The 23,834-nt window shown below is 49.3% G+C and overlaps 1 protein-coding gene across 1 annotated transcript in view; it reads right to left on the bottom strand.

Moving 5' to 3' along the window:
• Window positions 1-10,822: 10,822 nt before the first annotated feature.
• Window positions 10,823-23,834, bottom strand: part of LOC116948214 (sodium/potassium-transporting ATPase subunit alpha-1-like) — a 34,041-nt gene continuing 21,029 nt past the window's right edge. Inside the window, exons 15-23 of the mRNA XM_076071323.1 lie at window positions 20,324-20,474; window positions 20,005-20,173; window positions 19,624-19,778; window positions 19,355-19,478; window positions 18,650-18,795; window positions 18,330-18,460; window positions 17,997-18,098; window positions 16,799-16,890; window positions 10,823-15,953 (exon numbers count right to left, since the gene is read on the bottom strand). Coding sequence (XP_075927438.1) covers window positions 15,925-15,953; window positions 16,799-16,890; window positions 17,997-18,098; window positions 18,330-18,460; window positions 18,650-18,795; window positions 19,355-19,478; window positions 19,624-19,778; window positions 20,005-20,173; window positions 20,324-20,474 — 1,099 coding nt within the window. The 3' untranslated portion in view covers window positions 10,823-15,924. The remainder of the gene's footprint in view (window positions 15,954-16,798; window positions 16,891-17,996; window positions 18,099-18,329; window positions 18,461-18,649; window positions 18,796-19,354; window positions 19,479-19,623; window positions 19,779-20,004; window positions 20,174-20,323; window positions 20,475-23,834) is intronic.

The following is a 23,834-nucleotide window of genomic DNA, read 5'->3' as shown; positions in this document are numbered from 1 at the left end:
TGTAGCTCGTGAAGAGTGCGTGAGCGATGATGAGAGGAGTGTGGCGGGGTTGGAGGTTCATTGGTGGAGTCTCTGTGCGTCGTGCGACACCGGGGGGGCGGCTCCTGAGTCGCCGCCGTGAAGATGGAGGAGGATGTCGCAGCCTCCACCACCAACAATCACCACAACCACGGCCTCAACCACCCCAACCACGGCCCCAACCACCACAACCACGGCCCCAACCACCACAACCACGGCCCCAACCACCACAACCACGGCCCCAACCACCCCAACCACGGCCCCAACCACCACAACCACGGCCCCAACCACCACAACCACGGCCCCAACCACCCCAACCACGGCCCCAACCACCACAACCACGGCCCCAACCACCCCAACCACGGCCTCACCCACCCCAACCACGGCCCCAACCACCCCAACCACGGCCCCAACCACCACAACCACGGCCCCAACCACCACAACCGCGGCCCCAACCACCACAACCACGGCCCCAACCACCCCAACCACGGCCCCAACCACCACAACCACGGCCCCAACCACCACAACCACGGCCCCAACCACCCCAACCACGGCCCCAACCACCACAACCACGGCCCCAACCACCACAACCACGGCCCCAACCACCACAACCACGGCCCCAACCACCCCAACCACGGCCCCAACCACCCCAACCACGGCCCAACCACCCCAACCACGGCCCCAACCACCACAACCACGGCCCCAACCACCACAACCACGGCCCCAACCACCACAACCACGGCCCCAACCACCACAACCACGGCCCCAATCATCACAACCACGGCCCCAACCACCACAACCACGGCCTCAACCACCACAACCACGGCTGTAACAATAGCCGCGTGCATGATGGGTTGTTGGTGTTTCCGCGATTTTCGGTGTCTCCGTGTGGCTGTGTGTGTCTTTGTTGTGTACATGTGTGTCTTTGTTGTGTCTGTGTCTTTGTTGTGTACGTGTGTGTGTCTTTGTTGTGTACGTGTGTATGTCTTTGTTGTGTCTGTGTGTGTTTTTGTTGTGTACGTGTGTGTGTCTTTGTTGTGTACGTGTGTGTGTCTTTGTGTACGTGTGTGTGTCTTTGTTGTGTCTGTGTCTTTGTTGTGTCTTTGTTATGTACGTCTGTGTGTGTCTTTGTTGTGTACGTGTGTGTGTCTTTGTTGTGTACGTGTGTGTCTTTGTTGTGTCTTTGTTTGTGTACGTGTGTGTGTCTTTGTTGTGTCTTTGTTATGTGCGTGTGTGTGTCTTTGTTGTGTACGTGTGTATGTCTTTGTTGTGTACGTGTGTGTGTCTTTGTTGTGTACGTGTGTGTGTCTTTGTTGTGTACGTGTGTGTGTGTCTGTTGTGTACGTGTGTGTCTTTGTTGTGTATGTGTGTGTCTTTGTTGTGTACGTGTGTGTGTTTTTGTTGTGTACGTGTGTGTGTCTTTGTTGTGTACGTGTGTGTGTCTTTGTTGTGTACGTGTGTGTCTTTGTTGTGTCTGTGTCTTTGTTGTGTACGTGTGTGTCTTTGTTGTGTACGTGTGTGTGTGTCTTTGTTGTGTACGTGTGTGTGTCTTTGTTGTGTCTGTGTCTTTGTTGTGTACGTCTGTGTGTGTCTTTGTTTTGTACGTGTGTGTGTCTTTGTTGTGTACGTGTGTGTGTCTTTGTTGTGTCTTTGTTGTGTACGTGTGTGTGTCTTTGTTGTGTCTGTGTCTTTGTTATGTGCGTGTGTGTGTCTTTGTGTACGTGTGTATGTCTTTGTTGTGTCTGTGTCTTTGTTGTGTACGTGTGTGTGTTTTTGTTGTGTACGTGTGTGTGTCTTTGTTGTGTATGTGTGTGTGTCTTTGTTGTGTACGTGCGTGTGTGTCTTTGTTGTGTACGTGCGTGTGTCTTTGTTGTGTCTGTGTCTCCGTGTGGCAGTGTGTGTCTTTGTTGTGTACGTGTGTGTGTCTTTGTTGTGTTTGTGTCTTTGTTGTGTACGTGTGTGTGTCTTTGTTGTGTACGTGTGTGTGTCTTTGTTGTGTGTGTGTGTCTTTGTTGTGTACGTGTGTGTGTTTGTTGTGTACGTGTGTGTGTATTTGTTGTGTACGTGTGTGTGTGTCTTTGTTGTGTACGTGTGTGTGTGTTTTTGTTGTGTGTGTGGATACGGTGAACGGTCGCGTAATCTGTCAGCGCGCTACGCTGTGAACCCGGCGACCCGGGTTCGATTCCTGCTCACGGCCCACAACACCAGTAACGATTATCTGAACCGGTCCTGGGCATCCCCTAGGTAGACTCAGCCTCATTGAGTGCCAGGAGCGAAGTGTAAACATCGTCACGCGAGAGACAAAGGCGGCCGGGCGTGGTGCTGGTCCCCCTGCCCCCCCGTGCACCGTGCTGCTCACGAACACCACTTGTCCCAAGTCTGTTAAAGTCTATGCGGGGGGTCTTTGTTGAATGTTTACGAGTATTTGGCATTAAAGACGCGCCGTGTCGAACTATGACGCCATATCAAGTGAGGATCCTGGCCTGTAACATGAGCACTTCGTCAGTGTTGATGAGAGCGAGCATGATTATGCTGATGAGACACTGTCGAAATCGGTCCAGTGTTTGCTTGTTTTGAACCAACGCTGCTGAAATGATGCACTCCCACAAGGCCGATGGGGTTGTGTAAACATTGTTTTATTTTTTTACGTAGAGATAGGGATATGTGAAGGAGACATTGTCTGCCGACTGTGTTCATTTACATTCACAATGACGGCCGTGATTAATTTGACTCGTGAAAGGCGACAACCCGCCGTTATTTTTGGGTCAGATTTAGACGTCGTTGGGACGTACAAGTTACTTTACGCCAAGACACGCGACACTGGTCCCTTCAATCTCACGTCGTCAAGTTTCAGGCCATCGCTCTTGGCGAAGGTCGGCCCCGTCCCTGGTGTAGGTCGACAGGCCACGTGGTCACAACGTGGCCGCTGAGGCTGCTGGGACCCTCGTGGTTCACCTGCAGCCCAGCGTGAGCTCCGCGCGCGACGGCGAGGCGGAGGCGTCAGATTAGCGAAGTCGTTCATCGGCCTCCGAATGCGATCTCGCATCAGAAGCAAGATCACGCTCACCGTCTTCAAAATCTTCTGTGGACTCAGCCCTGTCTACCTCTCCCCTCTCATCTCACTCTACTCCCCCCCACACACTCTCCTACCTGTCCCCTCTCATCTCACTCTACTCCTCTCCACGCACTCTCCTACCCCTCTCATCTCATCTCACTCTACTCCCCTCCACACACTCACCTACCTCTCCCCTCTCATCTCACTCCCCTCCACGCGCTCTCCTACCTCTCCCCTCTCATCTCACTCCACTCCCCTCCACGTACTCTCCTACCTCTCCCCTCTCATCTCACTCCCCTCCACACGCTCACCTACCTCTCATCTCACTCCACTCCCCTCCACGTACTCTCCTGCCTCTCCCCTCTCATCTCACTCTACTCCCCTCCACACGTTCACCTACCTTTCACGACAATCAATCTTCACTGTGACAAGGTAAGAGCCCAGCGAAACCAGAGTTTCTTCAAGGGAGAGCTGGATTTAAGTATAATATCGCACGCCGACACATTCTGAAATGTACAAGCATGAATATATAAATAAAAGTATGAAACATTAAATATGAACAAAATACTTATTATGTGGTGCATCGCGAGGAGATATTTTCCCAAAACGGTAACAGAGCAAAGTACGAGCCACCTCAGATTTTGCCTACAAAAAGCTAAATTAATTAATTTTGTAAATAATTTAAGACCTTCGCAAAGAAGGCTGCAAAGCTGGGCTCAAGGTCAACATGAGCAAAGTAAAGGTCACAAACTCGCTGAACAGGAATAGCAGAAGGAAGAGAAACTGCTAGCAAGGCAGATTTGTGTACAGTACACCTGAGGCAATTATTAAAGGTGACAAGAGTCACAATTATGCAAATGGACGTGAATCAAGAGCAAGGATGGAGAGTGCCTTTGGAAAACTGAATTTTAAGGTGAAAGCCAGCATAGCGATGTGCCTGAGGAGGCAGTCAGGCATTGCGCAAGGCCTGCTGTGACATCCGGATGGGATAACCTGGACAACTGAGGCCTTTCTTGCCAGTATCAACGTATAAGAATAGGTTTTACCCTACATCATGAGGCCTCCTTTGCCAGTACCAAAATATACTAATAGGGGTTTTCCCCTTTTTTCTGGCAATAAAACTGACACCTTTTGCAAGGAATCATGTTTACATTAACCACCAAAATGCGCCTTTTGGCGTCATCTGGTCAAACCCCGTATGAGACTAGGCTCTCAGAAAAGCTGTCTCTGGTGTGGACCAATCAGTTTCAAGGACAATGCATAAATTATCAGAGTATTGTTTTTTGTTTGCATTTGACTGCAAGTATTGTGGTTAATGTTAACATGATTCCTTGCAAAAGGTGTCAGTTTTGTTGCCAGAAAAAAGGGGAAAAGCTCTATTAGTAGGTTTTACCCTATCTGGCAATAAAACAGGAGGTGTTAAGATGTTCAAACAACAAAAATAAACCTTTTGCAAGGAATAATGTCTGCACTAACCACACACAGTACTTGTGGTGAACATGCAAACAATTATTATACTTTGATATTGCCAAGAAATGTCCCATGTTGTAGATGCTCACCCCGAGTTACAGTGATGGAAAATAGTATTTGATCCCCTGCGGATTTTGTACGTTTGCCCACTGACAAAGAAATGATCAGTCTATAATTTTCATGGTAGGTTTATTTGAACAGTGAGAGACAGAATAACAACAACAAAATCCAGAAAAACGCATGTCAAAAATGTTATAAATTGATTTGCATTTTAATGAGGGAAATAAGTATTTGACCCCCTCTCAATCAGAAAGATTTCTGGCTCCCAGGTGTCTTTTATACAGGTAACGAGCTGAGATTAGGAGCACACTCTTAAAGGGAGTGCTGCTAATCTCAGCTTGTTACCTGTATAAAAGACACCTGTCCACAGAAGCAATCAATCAATCAGATTCCAAACTCTCCACCATGGCCAAGACCAAAGAGCTCTCCAAGGATGTCAGGGACATTATTGTAGACCTACCCAAGGCTGGAATGGGCTACAAGACCATTGCCAAGCAGCTTGGTGAGAAGGTGACAACTGTTGGTGCGATTATTCACAAATGGAAGAAACACAAAAGAACTGTCAATCTCCCTCGGCCTGGGGCTCCATGCAAGATCTCACCTCGTGGAGTTGCAATGATCATGAGAACGGTGAGGAATCAGCCCAGAACTACATGGGAGGATCTTGTCAATGATCTCAAGGCAGCTGGGACCATAGTCACCAAGAAAACAATTGGTAACACACTACGCCGTGAATTTACTGAAATCCTGCAGCGCTCACAAGGTCCTTCTGCTCAAGAAAGCACATATACATGCCCGTCTGAAGTTTGCCAATAAACATCTGAATGATTCAGAGGACAACTGGGTGAAAGTATTGTGTGTCAGATGAGACCAAAATGGAGCTCTTTGGCATCAACTCAACTCGCCGTGTTTGGAGGAGGAGGAATACTGCCTATGACCCCAAGAACACCATCCCCACTGTCAAACATGGAGGTGGAAACATTAAGCTTTGGAGGTGTTTTTCTGCTAAGGGGACAGGACAACTTCACCGCATCAAAGGGACGATGGACGGGGCCATGTACCGTCAAATATTGGGTGAGAACCTCCTTCCCTCAGCCAGGGCATTGAAAATGGGTCGTGGATGGGTATTCCAACATGACAATGACCCAAAACACACCGCCAAGGCAACAAAGGAGTGGCTCAAGAAGAAGCACATTAAGGTCCTGGAGTGGCCTAGCCAGTCTCCAGACCTTAATCCCATAGAAAATCTGTGGAGGGAGCTGAAGGTTCGAGTTGCCAAACGTCAGCCTCGAAACCTTAATGACTTGGAGAAGATCTGCAAAGAGGAGTGGGACAAAATCCCTCCTGAGATGTGTCCAAACCTGGTGGCTAACTACAAGAAACGTCTGACCTCTGTGATTGCCAACAAGGGTTTTGTCACCAAGTACTAAGTCATGTTTTGCAGAGGGGTCAAATACTTATTTCCCTCATTAAAATGCAAATCAATTTATAACATTTTTGACATGCGTTTTTCTGGATTTGTTGTTATTCTGTCTCTCACTGTTCAAATAAACCTATCATTAAAATTATAGACTGATCATTTCTTTGTCAGTGGGCAAAAGTACAAAATCAGCAGGGGATTAAATACTTTTTTCCCTCACTGTATAAGTGCTCTCATAGTGGCATTGTCTTTGTGCTGCTCGCCTTTTGGCGTTCTCTGATCTAACTCTGTTGCGACTAGGCCCCAAAGAAGGCTCTCTCTGGTGTAGACCAATCAGTTTAAAAGACAATGCGTATATTATTAGAGCATGTTTTTGTTGGCATGTTCACCACAAGAATGTGTGGTTAATGCAGACATTATTCCTTGCAAAAGGATTCTGTTTGGTATTTGAACATCTGAACACAACTGTTTTATTAATGGACAACTGACTGAAAAAAATGAGAGAGAGAAACGCACAAATAAGCACCAAGAGAGATGTAATTCTTAACGCTATACCGAGGAACAGATGGAGAGAGGGAACACGTGGATCTGGGAACACACACAGGCGCCAGAGACAGAGAGGCTCACTGTTGAGCAGAGAAAGTAGACGTGAGCAGGACGCATCAGCTAGTGGCGAAAAGGAACGATGGCCGATGGATGAGATTGGCGGTGGACTGGCAGCCACGAGGAGACGACCAAGTGGGAGCGATGGGCGCGGCGCATGCCCAAGGGGCGAGATCGACTGTGGCATCGCAGGGGCGAGGGAGGGATGGCGACATCGTGGGGGAGGCCTTCACCTGGCAGCGCCGTAGTTCATGGCTCCGCAGACAGTGATGAGATGGTGCACGCCGATTTTATTCTTTTTAAGCCTCTCATTGCTCAGCAGACGTGGCAATCTGCAACAATGTCACGTGCTGCAAAGTCAGGGCATTAGTGTGGCAATTATGGCCAATATAATATTCGGGTTTATTGCGAGTCCTCGATGTGCCCTTACGATGGACGAAAGGCAGGGAACAACACCTGCGAACGATCGAGAGGCCATTCCAGAGACGGTTTGTCAGACCGGCCGCTCGATATAAATGTTTACGATGACAGGCCGAGCGGCCGAGGGTTGTGTCCATCGATTAATTTTACCTCAAATAAACAGACATTCGATCAATAAAGCTACTCCCAACGAAATTAAGGTCATTATCAACGCCACTTTGTAGACTGTAATTTGTGTTGGCTAGGTGGCTGCAGTCGAAATAATGGTGGGCCTAGGTAAATTATTACGTGGGTCTCCCACTGCTTCTAAATTATCAAGTCCTCGTGAGATGGCAGAAGAGATGTAGGTAAGGGATAGAGATGTGGTGAGAAATGTGGACACGAGATGAGATGTGTATGTTATGAGTTAAGAGAAGACAGATACAGATGAGACAGAGATGCGGCGAAACCCGAGAGGTGTTGTAAGTAGACGAGGCAAAGATGGAGTTAGGAGAAGGAACAGCGCTCCAGAAAGTACAGAGATGAAAGATGAGCATCAGCTTTGAGTTTATTTTATCCGTGACTCGGATGACCCCGTTTAGCCAGTTCGCTTTTTGTTTTATTAGGATCTGATTTCGTTAAGATGTTTTTACATTTAATTTAAAGGCGCCTTGAGTTACTTGGGGTTATCCCCAGCATCGGGCCTTTTCAGGGACAGGGCTGTGGGGCTTTGGACCGGTTCACAACTGTAATGCGGAGTGGTGACGTCTCGCCTGCCATGCTGGCTGGGTGATTGTTTACGTGGCTGGTGCAGTGGGAGCGACGACGATTTCCATGGCAACAGCTCTTCCATGGCAACAGCTCTTCCATGGCAACAGCTCTTCCATGGCAACAGCTCTTCCATGGCAACAGCTCTTCCATGGCAACAGCTCTTACATGGCAACAGCTCTTACATGGCAACAGCTCTTACATGGCAACAGCTCTTCCATAGCAACAGCTCTTCCATGGCAACAGCTCTTCCATGGCAGCAGCTCTTCCATGGCAACAGCTCTTACATGGCAACAGCTCTTACATGGCAACAGCTCTTCCAGGAGTGATAGTTACGATCTCTCGACGATCCATTTTCTCTGACGACATTGACGGTGGCAGCCTGTTCGACTTTTCGACGAAGATCGAGATAATTGTCTGGACTCTGGTCCCTGACATGTACTGGAGAGTGGCCATCCATCCAAGCATTTATCCAGGTTCGGGTCTGCTTCGCTTCGAAGATGTGACAATCGTTAATGCACTCGGGATTATTCTATATTTAGTATAAATTCGAGTGGTTTACCGATTTCCAAAATAGAGTCTTAGCTGCCACCCATTAGCATCGTGTGCTGTGATTTATGCATTGTTTTGAGAGCGCATCAATCACCGCGTATGATTAATTGTAATAATGACACCCCACCAACCCACGATTAGTAAATCCATCATTAATTGATCGATTCTTCACACAACGTATGAATCTGTAGAAACAATGAGTATACACTGATTCGGATATATTCCGTCATATCTGTGGTTTATATGGGGGTAATATTTACTGCATTTATTCAACAAAATAGAAGGGATGATGTCATTGTTTTTGTGCCGTTTGCGAATAGCGCCACTAAAACGCGACAAAATTGGCCCAATGTTGGCGCATGAGTGGAACTGTTGGGCCAACGTTCCATGTTGACTGAGAGAAGAAGTGATCTGGAAGGACGTAAAGGGTTTGTTCATTTTGTAAAACATTTCAGGGAGGGTTTATAATTTTATGAACATTTTAAAATGTTATTTGGAAAATTGGTCACTTCGTGGGTTTAGAGGTAGTTTTTCAAATGCAACATCTGCCCTCTGATATTGATCGTCAATATAATTATATTTATCAAACGTGTGCACATCCGATTGTATTTGTCAAATATTATGTTGGTAAAATTGTAGACCACTGTAAGAATCAATGCCAAATTTTTTAATATTATTTACACATGAAATTTTATTTATCAATTAAAAAAAAATTTCGACTGGATGCCATTTCATTGGAATAAAATATATGGAAATTGATACGATACAAGCTAAATCACATGTCCTTTCAAACAACTCATATCTCTTACTCGCGAGCAGGGTAATGATGTTACATGCCCTTCACATTAAGGTGGCATAATTGCATTTATATTGCAATTAATGATTATTTTATCATGTGTAAAATAAGCCACGCGTGACAGATTCCAGCCAATCACAGATGGTTTTAATCGGGACTCAACTATTACATCGTCAGCAGTGGCCGCTCCAGAGCAAGTATGCCGTTTTAGAAAAAAAAATAGTCAGTTACCTCATAGGAAGTTTGGTAAGATGAGTTATTTGAGAAAGAGATTATATTTATGCATGGAAACCCAGCGATCGCCACTGCGAATGGATGATTGGAGGCTCCTTTGGCGAGACGGGATAATTTATAATTGGGCACAATTCTGAGCCCATTGGATTCAGAATTCATCTGATAGACATTTGCCTCTGGCAAGTTCGACCGAAGGGAATTAAATGTCCATAATCGTATTGCCTCACGCCTGCGGTTTACAAAGGAAGGCCGCTAATTAGGTTCCTGTACTGTGCAATTGGTCCGCGTTCATTTAAACTTAATTGATGTCAAACTGAAACATCTAAACAAGTGTTGGACATGACACGTTGGGTGATATGTGGCTTAGTGTTTGTGTGTGTAGCTTTTGTTGTATGTATGTTAAACTTATTTCGCACCGTACGTAGCCACCCTTACTTGCTGATGGTTAAACACCCAAAGTCTCACCTGAGAATGTTCATGCATTCGCCCGATTCATCACAGAAATATACCAGAATGATCAGAAATCAGCATCACACGTGTAATTTTTTTTACTCTGGCATGAAATAACTTACGAAAATGTTATTTTTTAATGCAAACAAGTAAAAGCAATGTGTAAATAAAGAATATATTTTGATAATTTAAATTCCGGTAATGTACAGTTCACAGGGATGCTGCCACGGTGGTGTAACGGTTCTCACACAGGACTTGCAATCCAGAGGTCGCCGATACGATTTTTCGGCGTGGCAGTTGAAAACAACAGGTCAAGTCTCATCAATTCCCCACCGCCTCTGTCCACCCAGCAGTGTACTTGGGTTCACGATAGTCAGCTGTCAGGTCGCGTGTGGTGGGGTCAAGTGTGGGTACTGCCACGCCGTCTTCTTCTTCTTTCGAGACGACGTCTGGTCAGCATGAAAGGGTTGCTCAAATATCCTTTTGGGGAGGTGGGAGGTGGGGGGCGAGAGGGGGAGGGGGGAGGTGGGAGGGGGGAGGTGGGAGGCGAGAGGGGGAAGGTGAGAGGGGGAGGGGGGAGGTGGGAGGGGGGAGGGGGAGGTGGGAGGCGAGAGGGGGAGGGGGAAGGTGAGAGCGGGAGGGGGGAGGTGGGAGGGGGAAGGGGGAGGAGGGAGGTGGGAGGGGGGAGGGGGGAGGGGGAGGTGGGAGGGGGGAGGGGGAGGTGGGAGGAGGGAGGTGGGAGGTGGGAGGCGGGAGGAGGGAGGTGGGAGGGGGGAGGTGGGAGGGGGAGGCGGGAGGGGGGAGGAAGGAGGCGGGAGGGGGAGGAGGGAGGTGGGAGGGGGAGGGAGGAGGGAGGTGGGAGGTGGGAGGCGGAGGTGGGTGGGGGGAGGGGGTTCTCTAGAGCTCCCTGTCGTGGAGGTCCTTCCGCTAGCAGTGGTGTGAGCACGAAATTGAATGGCTGCGCATTGCCCTTAAAATGTAGAATCAAAACACGTAGTTTGTTTAAACAGAGTACTGTATTTTTATTTTCAGCAGCTGAACATGAAACCGCAAGGGGCGAGTGCCGCCCACTTACGAGATAATATTTATAAAAAGCTACGATCGCGGCTGAGCGCACGGTCTGCTTGCAAATGAGCAGATTAATCTTAGTCGGATCGATGTCGCATATTGGATCAATGGTGATAGGGCGCCACGGTGGCTAGGAGATGTTCACTACCTCGCCTGGTATACAGGAGGTCGTGGGTTCCATCCCGACCCTGACGCCTGCTGCTGCTGTATATTTGGAGAATTAGCATCAAGCGTTTAGAGTAGTTGGCTGCTACAATTTTCCACATGATAAGCCATTTCGTTGAGCTGTCATTTGTGGCCACATCGCCTCTGAAAAAGAGCTATACAGCTCTGGTAAAATAAAACGTTTAGTTTAGTATATGATAATGATGATGATGCCCATGACCCCGTAAAAGCCTCACCGAGTTTCAAAACTTTTTGTCATGAGGGCACCGCTACATGGCCAAGTAACAACGAGTACTGCACCTTGAATATGGGAAGAAACTGAGTGTCTGGGGGAGAAAAAAACCACCACACGTGCGAGGGAGTAACACTCAAATGCCTACATAGACGAATCAAGAATCCATTCTGTAACGTACCACCTCCTGGCGTCTTCACAGCACAAGCCTGTAGAACACCTGGCAACCCCAGAGGTAGTTTCCCGTGCACGCACGAACCATCCTCAACCTTGCATTGGCTTCGGCGATCTGGCGAGATCGGGCACACTTCAGGGTGATTTGTAGTAAGTCAATGTGCTGTACAGGAGACCCTTGAATATCGCCGGGTTATTTTTGTCCTTTCGCCAGCGGTGCGGGGCGCGCGAAGGACTCGAGGCAGTGAGTGGCACCTCAGCCTTTGCAAGTATCTCGCGGGCAAAGACAAAGCTCCCCCGTGTAGCTCATGAACAGACTGTAGGGGAAAGTGCTGTTCGTGAGTAGCACCTATGAAGGGCGAAACGGCACACGAGGGGGTGGGTGGCCAGCACCACGCCCGCACGACCGCCCGTCCGCTTTTGTATCCCCCGTGGCGATGTTTACAAATGTTTACACATCGCACCTAGGTACTCATTTGAGGCTGAGTCGACCTAGGAGAGGCCTAGGACCCATTCAGATAATCGTGAAAGGTGCTGGGCGTGAGTGGGAGTCGAACTCGGGTGGCCAGGTTCGTAGCGCAGCGTAGCGCTCACCACGACACGACCGCTCCCCCCATTCGCGGACAAACACAAACACACACCCGCTTTGAATCATCATCATCATCATCAATAAGTAACACGGCATTTATTGCACTCCTATTTATTGTCTAGGAAAGTCTTTTGTGTGAAGGAGTGTTCCATGTTTATTTCAATTTAGTTAATTTGGCATATACATCACAGTACTTATTCCAAATTGTGACGTCTTTGGTGGCCGTGTCTAACCTCATTATTCAGCTAAGGTTTAAGTATTGAATATCGCGGTTTTGGCTTTCGCGGCACTTTCCAAGAACGTAACCCCCGCGGTAATTCAAGGGTCTCCTGTATTGTGTGATTTAACGTGTTCACCTGAAGGAGCTGTATAGTTCTTAAGTGTTTAAAGGAATCCGATGAGCTATGAAGCTCTTGTTCACACATGTCCAGACGTTCACAGATGTCCAGATAAAGATACGGCACACATTACTACTTGTGCAGACCCACCACCAACAACTTCGGATCTTTATCACTCTTGAAATGTGTTGCTTTCTGAAACACCAACTACAGTAAACTATCTATGTTCTCATATATAATGCACTACTACCGGCCAACACTCTCCCCGTGAGCACGAAATGTTTTATTGGGAATGTTTTGCTCCCACGCCGAGGTCGATCACAGAGACGTCACCCTGTGTCGTGGATTTCATCTGATTTTAAAATAGACGTCTAATATTTCACCTGTTTCAATACAATTGATGGGCATACGTTTAACAAAAACACGCCCACGCACCAAAAGCATAACCTAAAGTCAAACGACCACACAGTCCCACCACTCTGAACACCCTAAATTCGTTCTCAAGGACAAACATCGATTTTCCACTGTACAACCGAGCCGTGCCGGGGCCATGCGCAGCCATCTCGGCACGGCTCTGGAGGTGGCAAGTTTTTTTTTCCACTGCAGAGCTAGAGCCGTTTCACTGTCACGTGACGAAAATTATTAACCCCCCCCACCCCACGGCCCTGCTTGGCCACGAGCCAGATTCAGATGTCTTGTGCCAGCGTAACACGATGTTGTCCCGATTCAGCACGGCATTTAATCACCAGTGCCACCAAGGCCACACGCTCGCGTGGCTCGGGGTGTGGCAGGGGAAAGGGTTTCACGTGACGTGAATGCTTCAGCAATCTCCCAGTGCCAGGCACGGTGACGGCTGGACAGCAGAGCCCTGCCCACAAGCACATGCGGCAGGTGAAATATTATTTTCGGGTGGTGGGGGGGGTAAGATACATTTTAGGGAATGGCAGAAATTACATTTTGAAGAAATTGAAATGATTAAAAACGAAATTTTAGCAAACCGATGTCCAATAATAATGAGAGAGAGCAAGTTTTCCACGAGCAGATATGGTAGATTCGCGACCCAATGGCCCGCAGGGGTCCACCTATTGCGTCTGTCTGCCACGTAGTTCGCAAGTAGCGACCTCGCGCTCCCTCGGACGAGTCCGGCTTCGAGAGGTTGTCTGTGGCAGCTGGGCTCGGGCGCTAGTCAGTGAATAGATTTGAGGCGGCTCGGCCCTGCTAGCCACGGCCACCCGCTACCTACGGCTACGAGGCATTCCTGTCCCAAGCCACAAACACTCAGACAGCAGCAGCTGCAGGCACAACAAAAGCCGCCATTCGCCACTAAGTGGAAGGGACGTCATCACGGCACTTGTGCCAGGCCAGGTGCACTCCGAGGCCACGTGAAGTGTCGAAGGCTCGCTGACACAAAGGTCTCGGGACAGACCCAGGTGCCATGGATTGGCTGACTGAGATGACTGGCTGATGCGCCATCTGTGCCCCCATACTGTGCCAACTTGCTGCATTTTATCCGCCCGGCTAACCCACAAAGACATACTCAGACACACAATCTCTCTCTCTGCTGCCCGTATCTCTTTCTTAATGGTGAACGCGTGGTTGAAGTGTCCGCCAGGCGCATGGGAACATCGCACACTCGACCCCAAGGGAGCCCTTCCCTCGGCCCGAGCTCGCACGTCCCGAGTGTCTGCACGGGGCTTGGTGAGCCAAAGGTCGCGCCAAAACGAGGTGTGCGCTCGAGCTCGTTAGGTGGACGCATCGGGCCCCCTGCGTTCCGCTCCCAATCAGCTGCAGCGGTTGCCTGAGACCCCCGCCCCCCCCCCTAACTCCTGCGAGATACCTCTCCCTCCCCGTAGTACCCGAGCACACACCCCCATTCTCTCACGAGCCCATGGAGTCTGAGACTGTGAATCTCGTGGAGTCATAACTCGTTGGCTGATTAAAACAGTGACGCATTTAGACCAACACTCTCAGTGATTACACGCGGGTGTGAGGGGTGCGTGATACACCCCCTCACCCCAGCGTCTCTAACAACATTACTAAATTATATTAGCCCGGCCCTCCATTCACACGACTCTCTACTCATTATTTTCGTCTCGTCACAACCGCGCCGTGGTAGTCGGTAGTTGCCGTAGCCATAGCCACGCTCCATGATTTCCATCCATCGTTGACTAAAATAAAAACAAAAAAAGCTTCGTCGAGGAATATATTCGCCACTCATTTCATTCGCAAAATGAACTGCCACCTGAGACCCAATCGAAATGGCCCTCCAGCTCCCCCCGCAATGCCCCCTCTTGACACACGCTCACTTTGCTGAGACCCCCCACCCCCACCCTTCCATTATGCCTCCTACCGTAGATGGAGCGGCGTGAAGGAGCCCAGCGTGGAGCTCACGCTACTGTGACCTCTTGACCTCCTCGAGCGTTAAAAGTACCGCTCGCTCTCACGGCTTCTCGTCGCCATCTCCGCTCCGGCGCTGGAGCGACGCCGTGAGGATTTACATTGAGAGTGACGCTTGCCGAGATGCCTCTCGGCAAGCGCCTTGCATCACGTCTCATCTCAACTCTCCTGTTGCCCTGCGGTTGTGTGGCCTGTGGGACTCCCAGCTTCTCTTGCGTGGCATCAGGTGGGTGCAGTGCCAGCCTGCCAATGGGCACGAGTCTACAAGTAGAGGGACGATGTTGCGATGTATATTTCTCCAATAAGTAGTTTGCGAGTAATTGATCGAATATGGACAATGTCACCGGCATATGTGGCCGAATCTTCGTCGAATAACGTCACGGCATCATTAACTGCGAAATAAACGGCGCCTAGCCCGCAGTATTAACCATGGCAGCCACTGAACTCGAACCGTGACCCTCTGCAACAAGCCCCAGTGCGTCACCGCCCCAGTGCGATTGCAACTTAAAACACAAACAAACAAACAAACCCCACAATGGTGAAAGCCTTACGGAAAATCGCTGAGACGGCGGTCAGAGTGTCGTGGGGCCGCCATTGGACCCGAGTACAAGAAATCAAATGGGGAGGGGGGGGGGGGGCAGCAAGCCCCACCCCCTCTCTGTGACCCCAGCGCCAAGGCTTCCTTTGTCCCATGGGCGCTGGCACAGTTCCACCTCCTACGCTCTTGACAGCCAGGCTGCCGCCGAGAGTAGTGACGAGGCGACGCTAGGGCGGGCGGGCGAGTGGGGAAGGGGGGTTGGTGTCGCGTGCAGCTCCTGCCTTGTCCCCCCGCACGAGCGCGGGGTGCGATCCACGGGTGGCTCCGCCGTCGTTCTGCTTCCGCTCCACCGCGATGTCTCGTGAAGACGAGGGCTGTGCCAATCGGCAGATGAAAAACTGGAATTCCGGTTGAGTAAATATTCCTCGAAGCTCGTTAAATAAATTGATTTCATGTCCGCAATATTCCGTTTGAATTCCACAAACAGCGGTTTAAGTGGTTAGACGTCTAAAGGTGTTCTGCTGTGATTAATCCGCATTTATTACGACGCGAATAGCTGGGCAATTGACAATTGTAGCCAACAGAAGGAGAGCGGCTCCTAGTAGTAGGTTTCCTTCTCTACCCAGCCTGCACACACACAAAAAGACAGAAATCCCCCATTTCACATTTAACAGACTGTTGGGGGAAGTGCTGTTAGCGAACACCTATTAAGGCCAGCACAGCGCACGAGGGGTTGGGTGGCCAGTACCGTGGCCGTCCTCCTGTCTCCCTAATGGTGATGTCTAAACACCGCACCAGTTACTAATGTTTAAGGATGAGTCGACCTAGGGGAGGCCCATGCCCATTTCATATAATTATCACCGATGTTGGCTTGTGAGCGGCAATCGAGCTAGGGTTGCCGGGTTCGTAGCGCATTGCGCTAACCGCCGCACACGCATGCACGCACACACAATCAATACCATCAGATACGACAACTCATCTCTCCATCAAAGACCTAAACATGTAACGCTCATACACATAGCCCCATCCCGCACAGATCAAAGGTCCCGTGTTCAGCCATGCACACAATTGAGGCAAGTGCTCTTTGGTGGAGGAGCACCTAATAAGGCAATGTGGCTTGTGATAGCGACCCGTGGCCAGCACCGTGCCCGGGCACCATGGGCTAGGTTGATCTAGCAAGAGGTCCAGGCTGATAAAAATGGATTTGATTTAGATAGTTTTTTTTAATCAACTGTACTCCAACACCGATATACCTCACCTTGACCAACGTGCACTGACAGTGAAGTACGGTCAACACCCCCCCCCCTCCCCCAGACAATTTCTGCAATGCTCCAACTTTCCCACAGTGCAATGTGCCAGCAACATTTTTCTAAAATTTCCTTTGAATACTAATTAGTTTATTTGGTATTGATGCTCCCACAAGGCTGGGTAGCGCCAGCTGCGGCGGGTCGGACAACGACTGGAACGCTCACCCCCAGGGTTGCGCCGGATGATGAGTTTGCGCACCTCGTCGTACACGAAGATGAGGATGCTGTAGGGGAAGGCGCAGAACCACCAGCTCAACCTGCGCACACACACAACAACACCCACAACAACCACCACTCACTGCTGTGCCAGGAGAGGTGCAGCGTGCGACCCAAAGGCACGCTGGCAGGTCACAGGGCAGACACAAGTGTTGTGTGGTTTATCTAAGTGCGTGTTCTCCGGTTGCCTGGCTCAAAAATTCAATGAAACTCAAAGCACTTCGTTTCTGTTCTCATAACTCTTCTTGCTCAGCTGCTTTTTTTTAAATAAAGTTCCTTCATTGTATCCCGATTGTGCTAGAGGCGTTGTGTCACGCGGCAAAGTATTCACTCGGTGCAACCCTCTGTTAGAGAATGGCTCACAGAAGCGGATATCACAGAGCTACATCTGAAGTCCCTTTAGGTTACCTCTGGTCCACACAGTCGAGGACAGCACTTGTCCACCTGCCTTGCCACGTGTGAGCAATGTTCATGTTATGACTCGAGTTGTGAGAGCTGACATTTTGATCAATTAAGAATATAACTAATTTCTGTACTGTGATGCTTTTCTGTGCGCAGCCATTGAGTGACCTGGCTAACACCATCGATTCAGCGCTTCACTGGAGAAGCTCCGTTGAGTCACAAGGCAGCTTCTTGGCTTCGAACCCAGGATTCTCATAAGCGCCATCTTAACGCCTTGGCCTCTGAATCCGCGCCCTACCACCTACTGGACAGACTCGGGTGGAACGGGCCGACGAGTGGGACACCAGTGAGCAAGACAGAAGCCGTGCGTGCAGCACAGAAGCCGTGCATGCAGCGCCCGTCGGCGTCACTTGCAGGCCCTCGCTGGCGGGGACGATGGTTGATGGTCGAGGATATCGACGGAGTGGTGGCTAAAGAATGGAACGTCGCTGCGAAGAGATGGAACGATGAAAATCGGCTTGTGTAGAGGAATGGTGCGAGGTGGATGGAGACGGATTGGTCACGGTTGACGACGACAATAATGACTATGAAAGGTACAACGCTGGCTTGCAGACAGACGAGCGAGTGAGTGAGCGAGTGGGTTGGCCCTCACTTGAGCGGGTACATAATGAAAGGTACAACGCTGGCTTGCAGACAGACGAGCGAGTGAGTGAGCCAGTGAGAGAGCGAGTGGGTTGGCCCTCACTTGAGCGGGTACATGCGCAGGGCCACGTCCATGCCCGGGCAGTAGGAGAGGAAGGCGGCCAGGGCGGTCTCCTCAAACAGCCCAAATATCAGCACCTTGTTCCTGGGAGAGTGACAGAGCAGCCGTCAGCAGGGGGACTGCCTCCCGGCCGTGCCCGCCGGGCGGAGAGGGGCGGCACGGCCGGTCCACGGTGGCTGCCCGACTCCAAACTCCGCGTGACGCCGGACAAGCCGCGCAACTTCGTTAATCGACCAATCGCGATGACGGTGGTGCGGTCGGACGAAGGAGCGCCGCGTTTACGAGCGTCCGCGCGAGAGCCGAGGCGGCACTCACTTCATGCCCTGCTGGAACACGGAGTTGCGTCTCGTCTTGCAGATGATGAGATCGGCCCACTGCACCACGACGATGCTCACGAAGAACGAGGTGTGGCAGGTGTACTCCACGATCTTGCGCTGCTCGTACGTCTGGAACATGCCGGCGTGTGCAATTTGGACAAATATTCCCCATATAGCGCTAACAGACTGTTGGGGAAAGTTCTGTTAGCGAGCAGACAAGCACGCACACACACACACACATGCGAGCACAGTCTACCGCACGTCTGCCCTTGCACGTATGCATCCTTGGAGAGGCTCATGTGGTGCGCGGACTCTCACCCACTCCTGGCCGTAGCTGTCCTCCAGCTCGTTCTGTGACCTCGTGTTCCATTCGATGCGGAGCCCCATGAGTTTGGACGGCAGGAACCCGTTCTCGGCCATGATCACGAAGTAGGTGAAGAATCCTCCCAGGGCCTGGATCATGCCTGGCACCAACAAACGTGCACACAGCAGACAGCAAAGTGCAATCCTGCAATTGGTCACTCACGCCACCGCTGGTGGAAGGCCCCCAAGAGATAGAGCTCTGGAGAGCCCCTCCAGAGGATATTTTGCCCACTGGTTTACCCCACCACACGCAACCAGCTGATTGTGGTGTTCCCATTTATACGACTGGGTGGACAGAGGTCAGAGGGGAATTAAGAAAAGTGATCGATGTTTAAGCTGCCAGTATATCGAACCAGCAACATCTTGGGTTGCAAGTCCAGTGTGGTAGCCAAGACATCACCGCAGCATACCGATAAATGTGACTTTCATGTAAAACGGCGTGGAGGTGATGCAAAGACCACGGCTGACGATGTACTTATGTGGGTTGAATTTTTGTTGCACCGTACGGAGCCAACTGTGCTAATCGGACGATGGCTGAGAATGTGCGAGTCCGTGGATCGCTGCTCCCTCTGTATCATGGGGCTGCGGTGGCCACTGGTAGCGGTGACCGTGCGTGCGTGCGTCGCGAGGCGCAGAAGCTAGGATCGCGTGCCCACGTACCGATCTGCCCGTAGGCGATGCTGATTAGCCGCTCGTTCACCAGTTTGTCGACGCGCACATTCCTCGGCTGCCGCTTCATGATGTCGCTCTCCGCCGCCTCGTACGCCAGGGAGATGGCGGGCACCTGCATCGCGTCAAACGCGTCGCGGTTAGAGTCGGGCTCCGGGGTTGGGATTCAACGTCCGCGCAGCTCCGGAGATGCCAAGATGCCACCGCCGGCTTTGAGGTGCGCTGCCGTGCGCGCTGGCGCCGCGGAGGCCACTGCTCACCATGTCGGTGCCCAGGTCGATGCACAGGATTGTGACGGTGCCCAGCGGGAGGGGGATGTTGCACAGGATGAAGAAGAGGAAGGGCGTGATCTCGGGGATGTTACTCGTCAGGGTGTACGCGATCGACTTCTTGAGGTTGTCGAAGATCAGTCGTCCTGAAACGCAAACAACGGTCAGCGCTGGCATTGGCCCCGCTGTGCACTCGCAATGCACAGGAACTGCGTCTCTCCACCCCGGAGACGATCGCTGGAGAGCCACCAACATCCGACAACTCGACACAGCGTGACAGCCGGTACCACGCTAGCCTCACAAAGGAGGCAATGGTGGTAGTGATGACACCAAAGATGATTCTGATGACGATGAAACTCGAGGGTCACTCACCCTCTTCCACGCCGGTGACGATGGAGGCAAAGTTGTCATCGAGCAGGATCATGTCGGCAGCCTGCTTAGACACATCAGAGCCCACAATACCCATGGCGATGCCGATGTCGGCCTTCTTGAGCGCCAGGGAGTCGTTCACACCGTCTCCCGTCACAGCCACAATCGCACCCTGCAGGCAAACACGGAGAGACGCACACACACACGCGTGTCAACAAATCCCAAAATCGGCCACTATGCCCAGCTGTTGGTGCCAAAAGCTCTGTTTTTACTTGGAGCAGCATGGCGTATGGCATGCGTGTGTGTGTGTGCGTGTGAGCACCTGTCTCTGGCAGCCCTCCACGATGATGAGCTTCTGCTGGGGGGAGGTGCGAGCGAACACGATCTCCGTGTAGTTCTTAAGGATGTCGTCCAGCTGAGTCTCCGTCATGTTCTTGAGGTCCGAACCGTGCACCACGCACGCCTTCGCATCTCTGAGCGGCACGGAAGGATGACAGGAGAGCCCAGCATCAGAAGGCCGAGGAGGCCACGTGGGGACCGCGGTCTAGCGAGTGCCCCGCGCGTTGGCCGGTGAGAGAGTGCTGGCCAGAATGCACGCGAGTGACCCCGTCAATTCCCCATATTGGTAATGCGAAGATGTTGGTGGGGACGATTAAGTTTTCATTTTCAGTTTATTTATTTTGGTATAGCCCTGTGAGACATTCGGCTCTTGAATCGGGTGCAACCACAACAAACAAAAACACGAACAAGAAAAATATCTTAAAGTGACTATGTGACTGTGCTAACAGAAAATCCAAGAAAAAAACAGCAAAATATTCCTGAAAAAAGCAGCGTACACCAACGCTGTGTGCAAAAATCCCAGTGGGATGCAAGTCAAACAACAACAACCACAAGAAAATTTAGATTAAGGCTATCAGTCTAACTCCGTACTACAACAAAACAAACATGTCCAAACCAAAAAAAAACGTTTTCCAAATCACCAAAAAATGAAGCCATAATTGCAATGTAAGAGTGATCACAGGGACTGTGACCGAATTTTTTACAATAAACTACATAAATAACATGTAACACCAAATCCTAGAGCCATAGCTGGCTGCATGAGTTACTCCACAACAACAGAGGCATCAGTCGGAATATCAAATTTTTCAATGCACCTTTAAGATCAGCACGCTAATTCAAAATACAGATAATACTTTGCAGCGTCATCCGGAGCGAAACATTTTATTTTATTTTACGCCAATGAATAGCAGTGGCAGCTAGGGGTGTACAACTCTAGAGCAGTTTTGAGAGATAGCGATTCAAGTTGCATTTTAGTGGCAATAGCATTCCAGACTCTGGGGGCATCAATAGCAAAGGCCCTTCTTCCAGTTTTTGTACGGCAATAGGGAATGTGAAGCTGGTAAATGAGCGAAGACCTGAGGTCAAATTTGTTCTTTGAAACAGAGAGGAGATCCAGCAGGTAGCCTGCGGATTTTTTTGTAAATACATCGTGGATAAATAAGATCTGGTGCACAAGCCGTCGAACATTAAGATATGTTAAGTTTGACCCAATGTAGAGATCACAGTGGTGAGTCCTATATGGGCAGTTCAATATAAATCTTAAGACCGAGTGATAGATAGAATCAAGCTTCTTCAGTACAGTACTTGGGGCTGATTTATACACGATGTCACAGTAGTCAAGTAGAGGCAGTATGGTAGCTTTTATCAATTCCAAACAGAACATTGGGGGAAGCAGTGCTTGTGTCGATACAGAAAACCAATTTTTGTCTTTTTACCAATATAATCAATGTGATCTTCAAAATTCAGTTTTGAATCCAGGATGACCCCAAGATACTTATAGATCTTGACTTGCTCTATTTGATAATTATTTAAGGAATGTAATTTGGGAAAAATAACTTCCTGCTTTAGTCCTGGTGAGAAGCATAGCAGCTTGGTCTTGGAGGTATTCAGGACTAGTTTAAGAGCAACTAGCTGATGTTGTAGTTTGTTGAAATCACCCTGTAGCTTTGCAATCACGTCATCCGGAGAGCGGCCAGCAGTAATCAGTATCGTGTCATCTGCAAAAAGATTTACCCTGGAATGATCCAGGTCGGTGCCCAAGTCATTGACATAAAGAGAGAACAAAAGGGGGCCGAGGATGGGACCCTGTGGAACCCCTTCACTGTTTGACCTCCAACCATCTGTGAATACAGTTTGGGTGCGAGAAAAGAGGTAATTTTGTAACCATTTTACTGCGTTTTCGGAAAAACCGAGGTAACTTAGTTTACTAAGCAGGGTGTTGTGGTCTACTGTATCAAAAGCTTTGGACAGGTCTAGAAAAAGACAGGCACAGTACTGCTTATTATCAAGGCTACTGTAAATGTGATTCAGAGAGTCTAATGCAGGAAATGTGGTGCTGTATTTTTTTCGGAACCCAGATTGTTTTAGATGTAGTAGATTGTTGGTGGACAGGAAACTGCTAATTTGGTAGGTCAATTTTTCAAAAATTTTCATCAACGGGGAAAAAATTGAGATAGGTCGGTAGTTATTTGGATCATCTTTAGGGCCCCCTTTGTGAAGTGGACAGACATACATAGGAATGTTTCTATTCTAGAGGAACTGATGCTTCTTTGATGGACAGGTTGAAAATATGGGCTATAGGTTTGTATATTAGGTGACCAACAGTTAGTAGAGCAAAGATGGGAATACTATCTGCTCCGGTAGAGGAGGACCCTTTGAGGTAGGACAGTTGTTTCAGAACATTACTTTCGTGGATTGGCTGGAAACTAAATTCGTTTAATGTTTGGAGAGGGGTGTAGGAATTTGCATGAGCAGGGGTGACTCCCAATACATTATCAAAAAGATTACCAGCTTCAGAAAAATGAAGGTTAAAATTGTCAACTATTTTTTTGGGATCTGAAAAATATTCCCCATTTCGGTTAAGCTCAATGGGCAGATTGTCTGTTTTGGATGCCTTTTCGATACATTTGATTGTTTTCCAGAAAATCCTGGCATTTCCATGATTCCAGGAGAGTGGAGGAAAAGTAGGCATTTTTTGCATGCCATATTTTTTTGGCGCATCTCTTCCTTAAAATCCTGTATTCTAGCCAGTCATTGACCAAATTACTTTTCTGAGCACATGCCCAAGCCTTGTCCCTAGTTTTCATGAGCTTTGTAATCAAAGGATCAAACCATAGTGGGCGGTTGCCTTTAGTTTTAAATCTAATGGAGCATGTTTGTTAAGAATTTGGAGAAACGTGTACCTGAAGGTCTCCCAAGCCGTAGTCAGGTTGGGGATATCACAGACCTTGTCAATATCCGAGTGAAGCACATCATTAGTAAATGCCTGAGTGCTGAAGTGTCTCATAGAGTGCTTCTCAACGAATTTAGGGGGGGCTTTGGGTCTGGCTGATGATCTCACCCCAAAAATGAAGGAGTGATCACTAAGGTTATTACCCAGAACACCAGTCAGTGTGAAATTGTGAGGGGCATTTGTCAATAGGACGTCAAGCAGAGATGACTGTCCCAGATTTTTTAGGTTGGGTCTTGTGGGGACATTTATTAATTTAAACAGATTAAATTCATCCGCAAAATGTGTGGCCATGGCCGGCGGGTTTAGCCAATTCCAATTGAGATCACCCACTAAAACTATTTCACTTTTAGGGAGGCCCCCAAAAAGCTCTCTCAGTGCAGATGCAGCTTTAACATCCTTCCCACTAGGCGGTCGATAGCAGCACACTACCAATATCTGTTGATTATTTGGAAGAGTTATTTTAAAAGCCAGACCTTCAAAGCAACATTTTTTTTAAACAAGGAGTGAGCTAGTGAACATGCAATAGTATTACGAACATAGA

Source organism: Petromyzon marinus, chromosome 32, assembly GCF_048934315.1.
Source record: "Petromyzon marinus isolate PM22_M1 ecotype Great Lakes invasive population chromosome 32, UKy_Petmar_22M1.pri1.0, whole genome shotgun sequence".
Classification (NCBI taxonomy): Eukaryota; Metazoa; Chordata; class Hyperoartia; order Petromyzontiformes; family Petromyzontidae; genus Petromyzon; species Petromyzon marinus.
The sequence above is the reverse complement of the archived record's forward strand: the minus strand, read 5'-3'. Positions and strand labels throughout refer to the sequence as shown.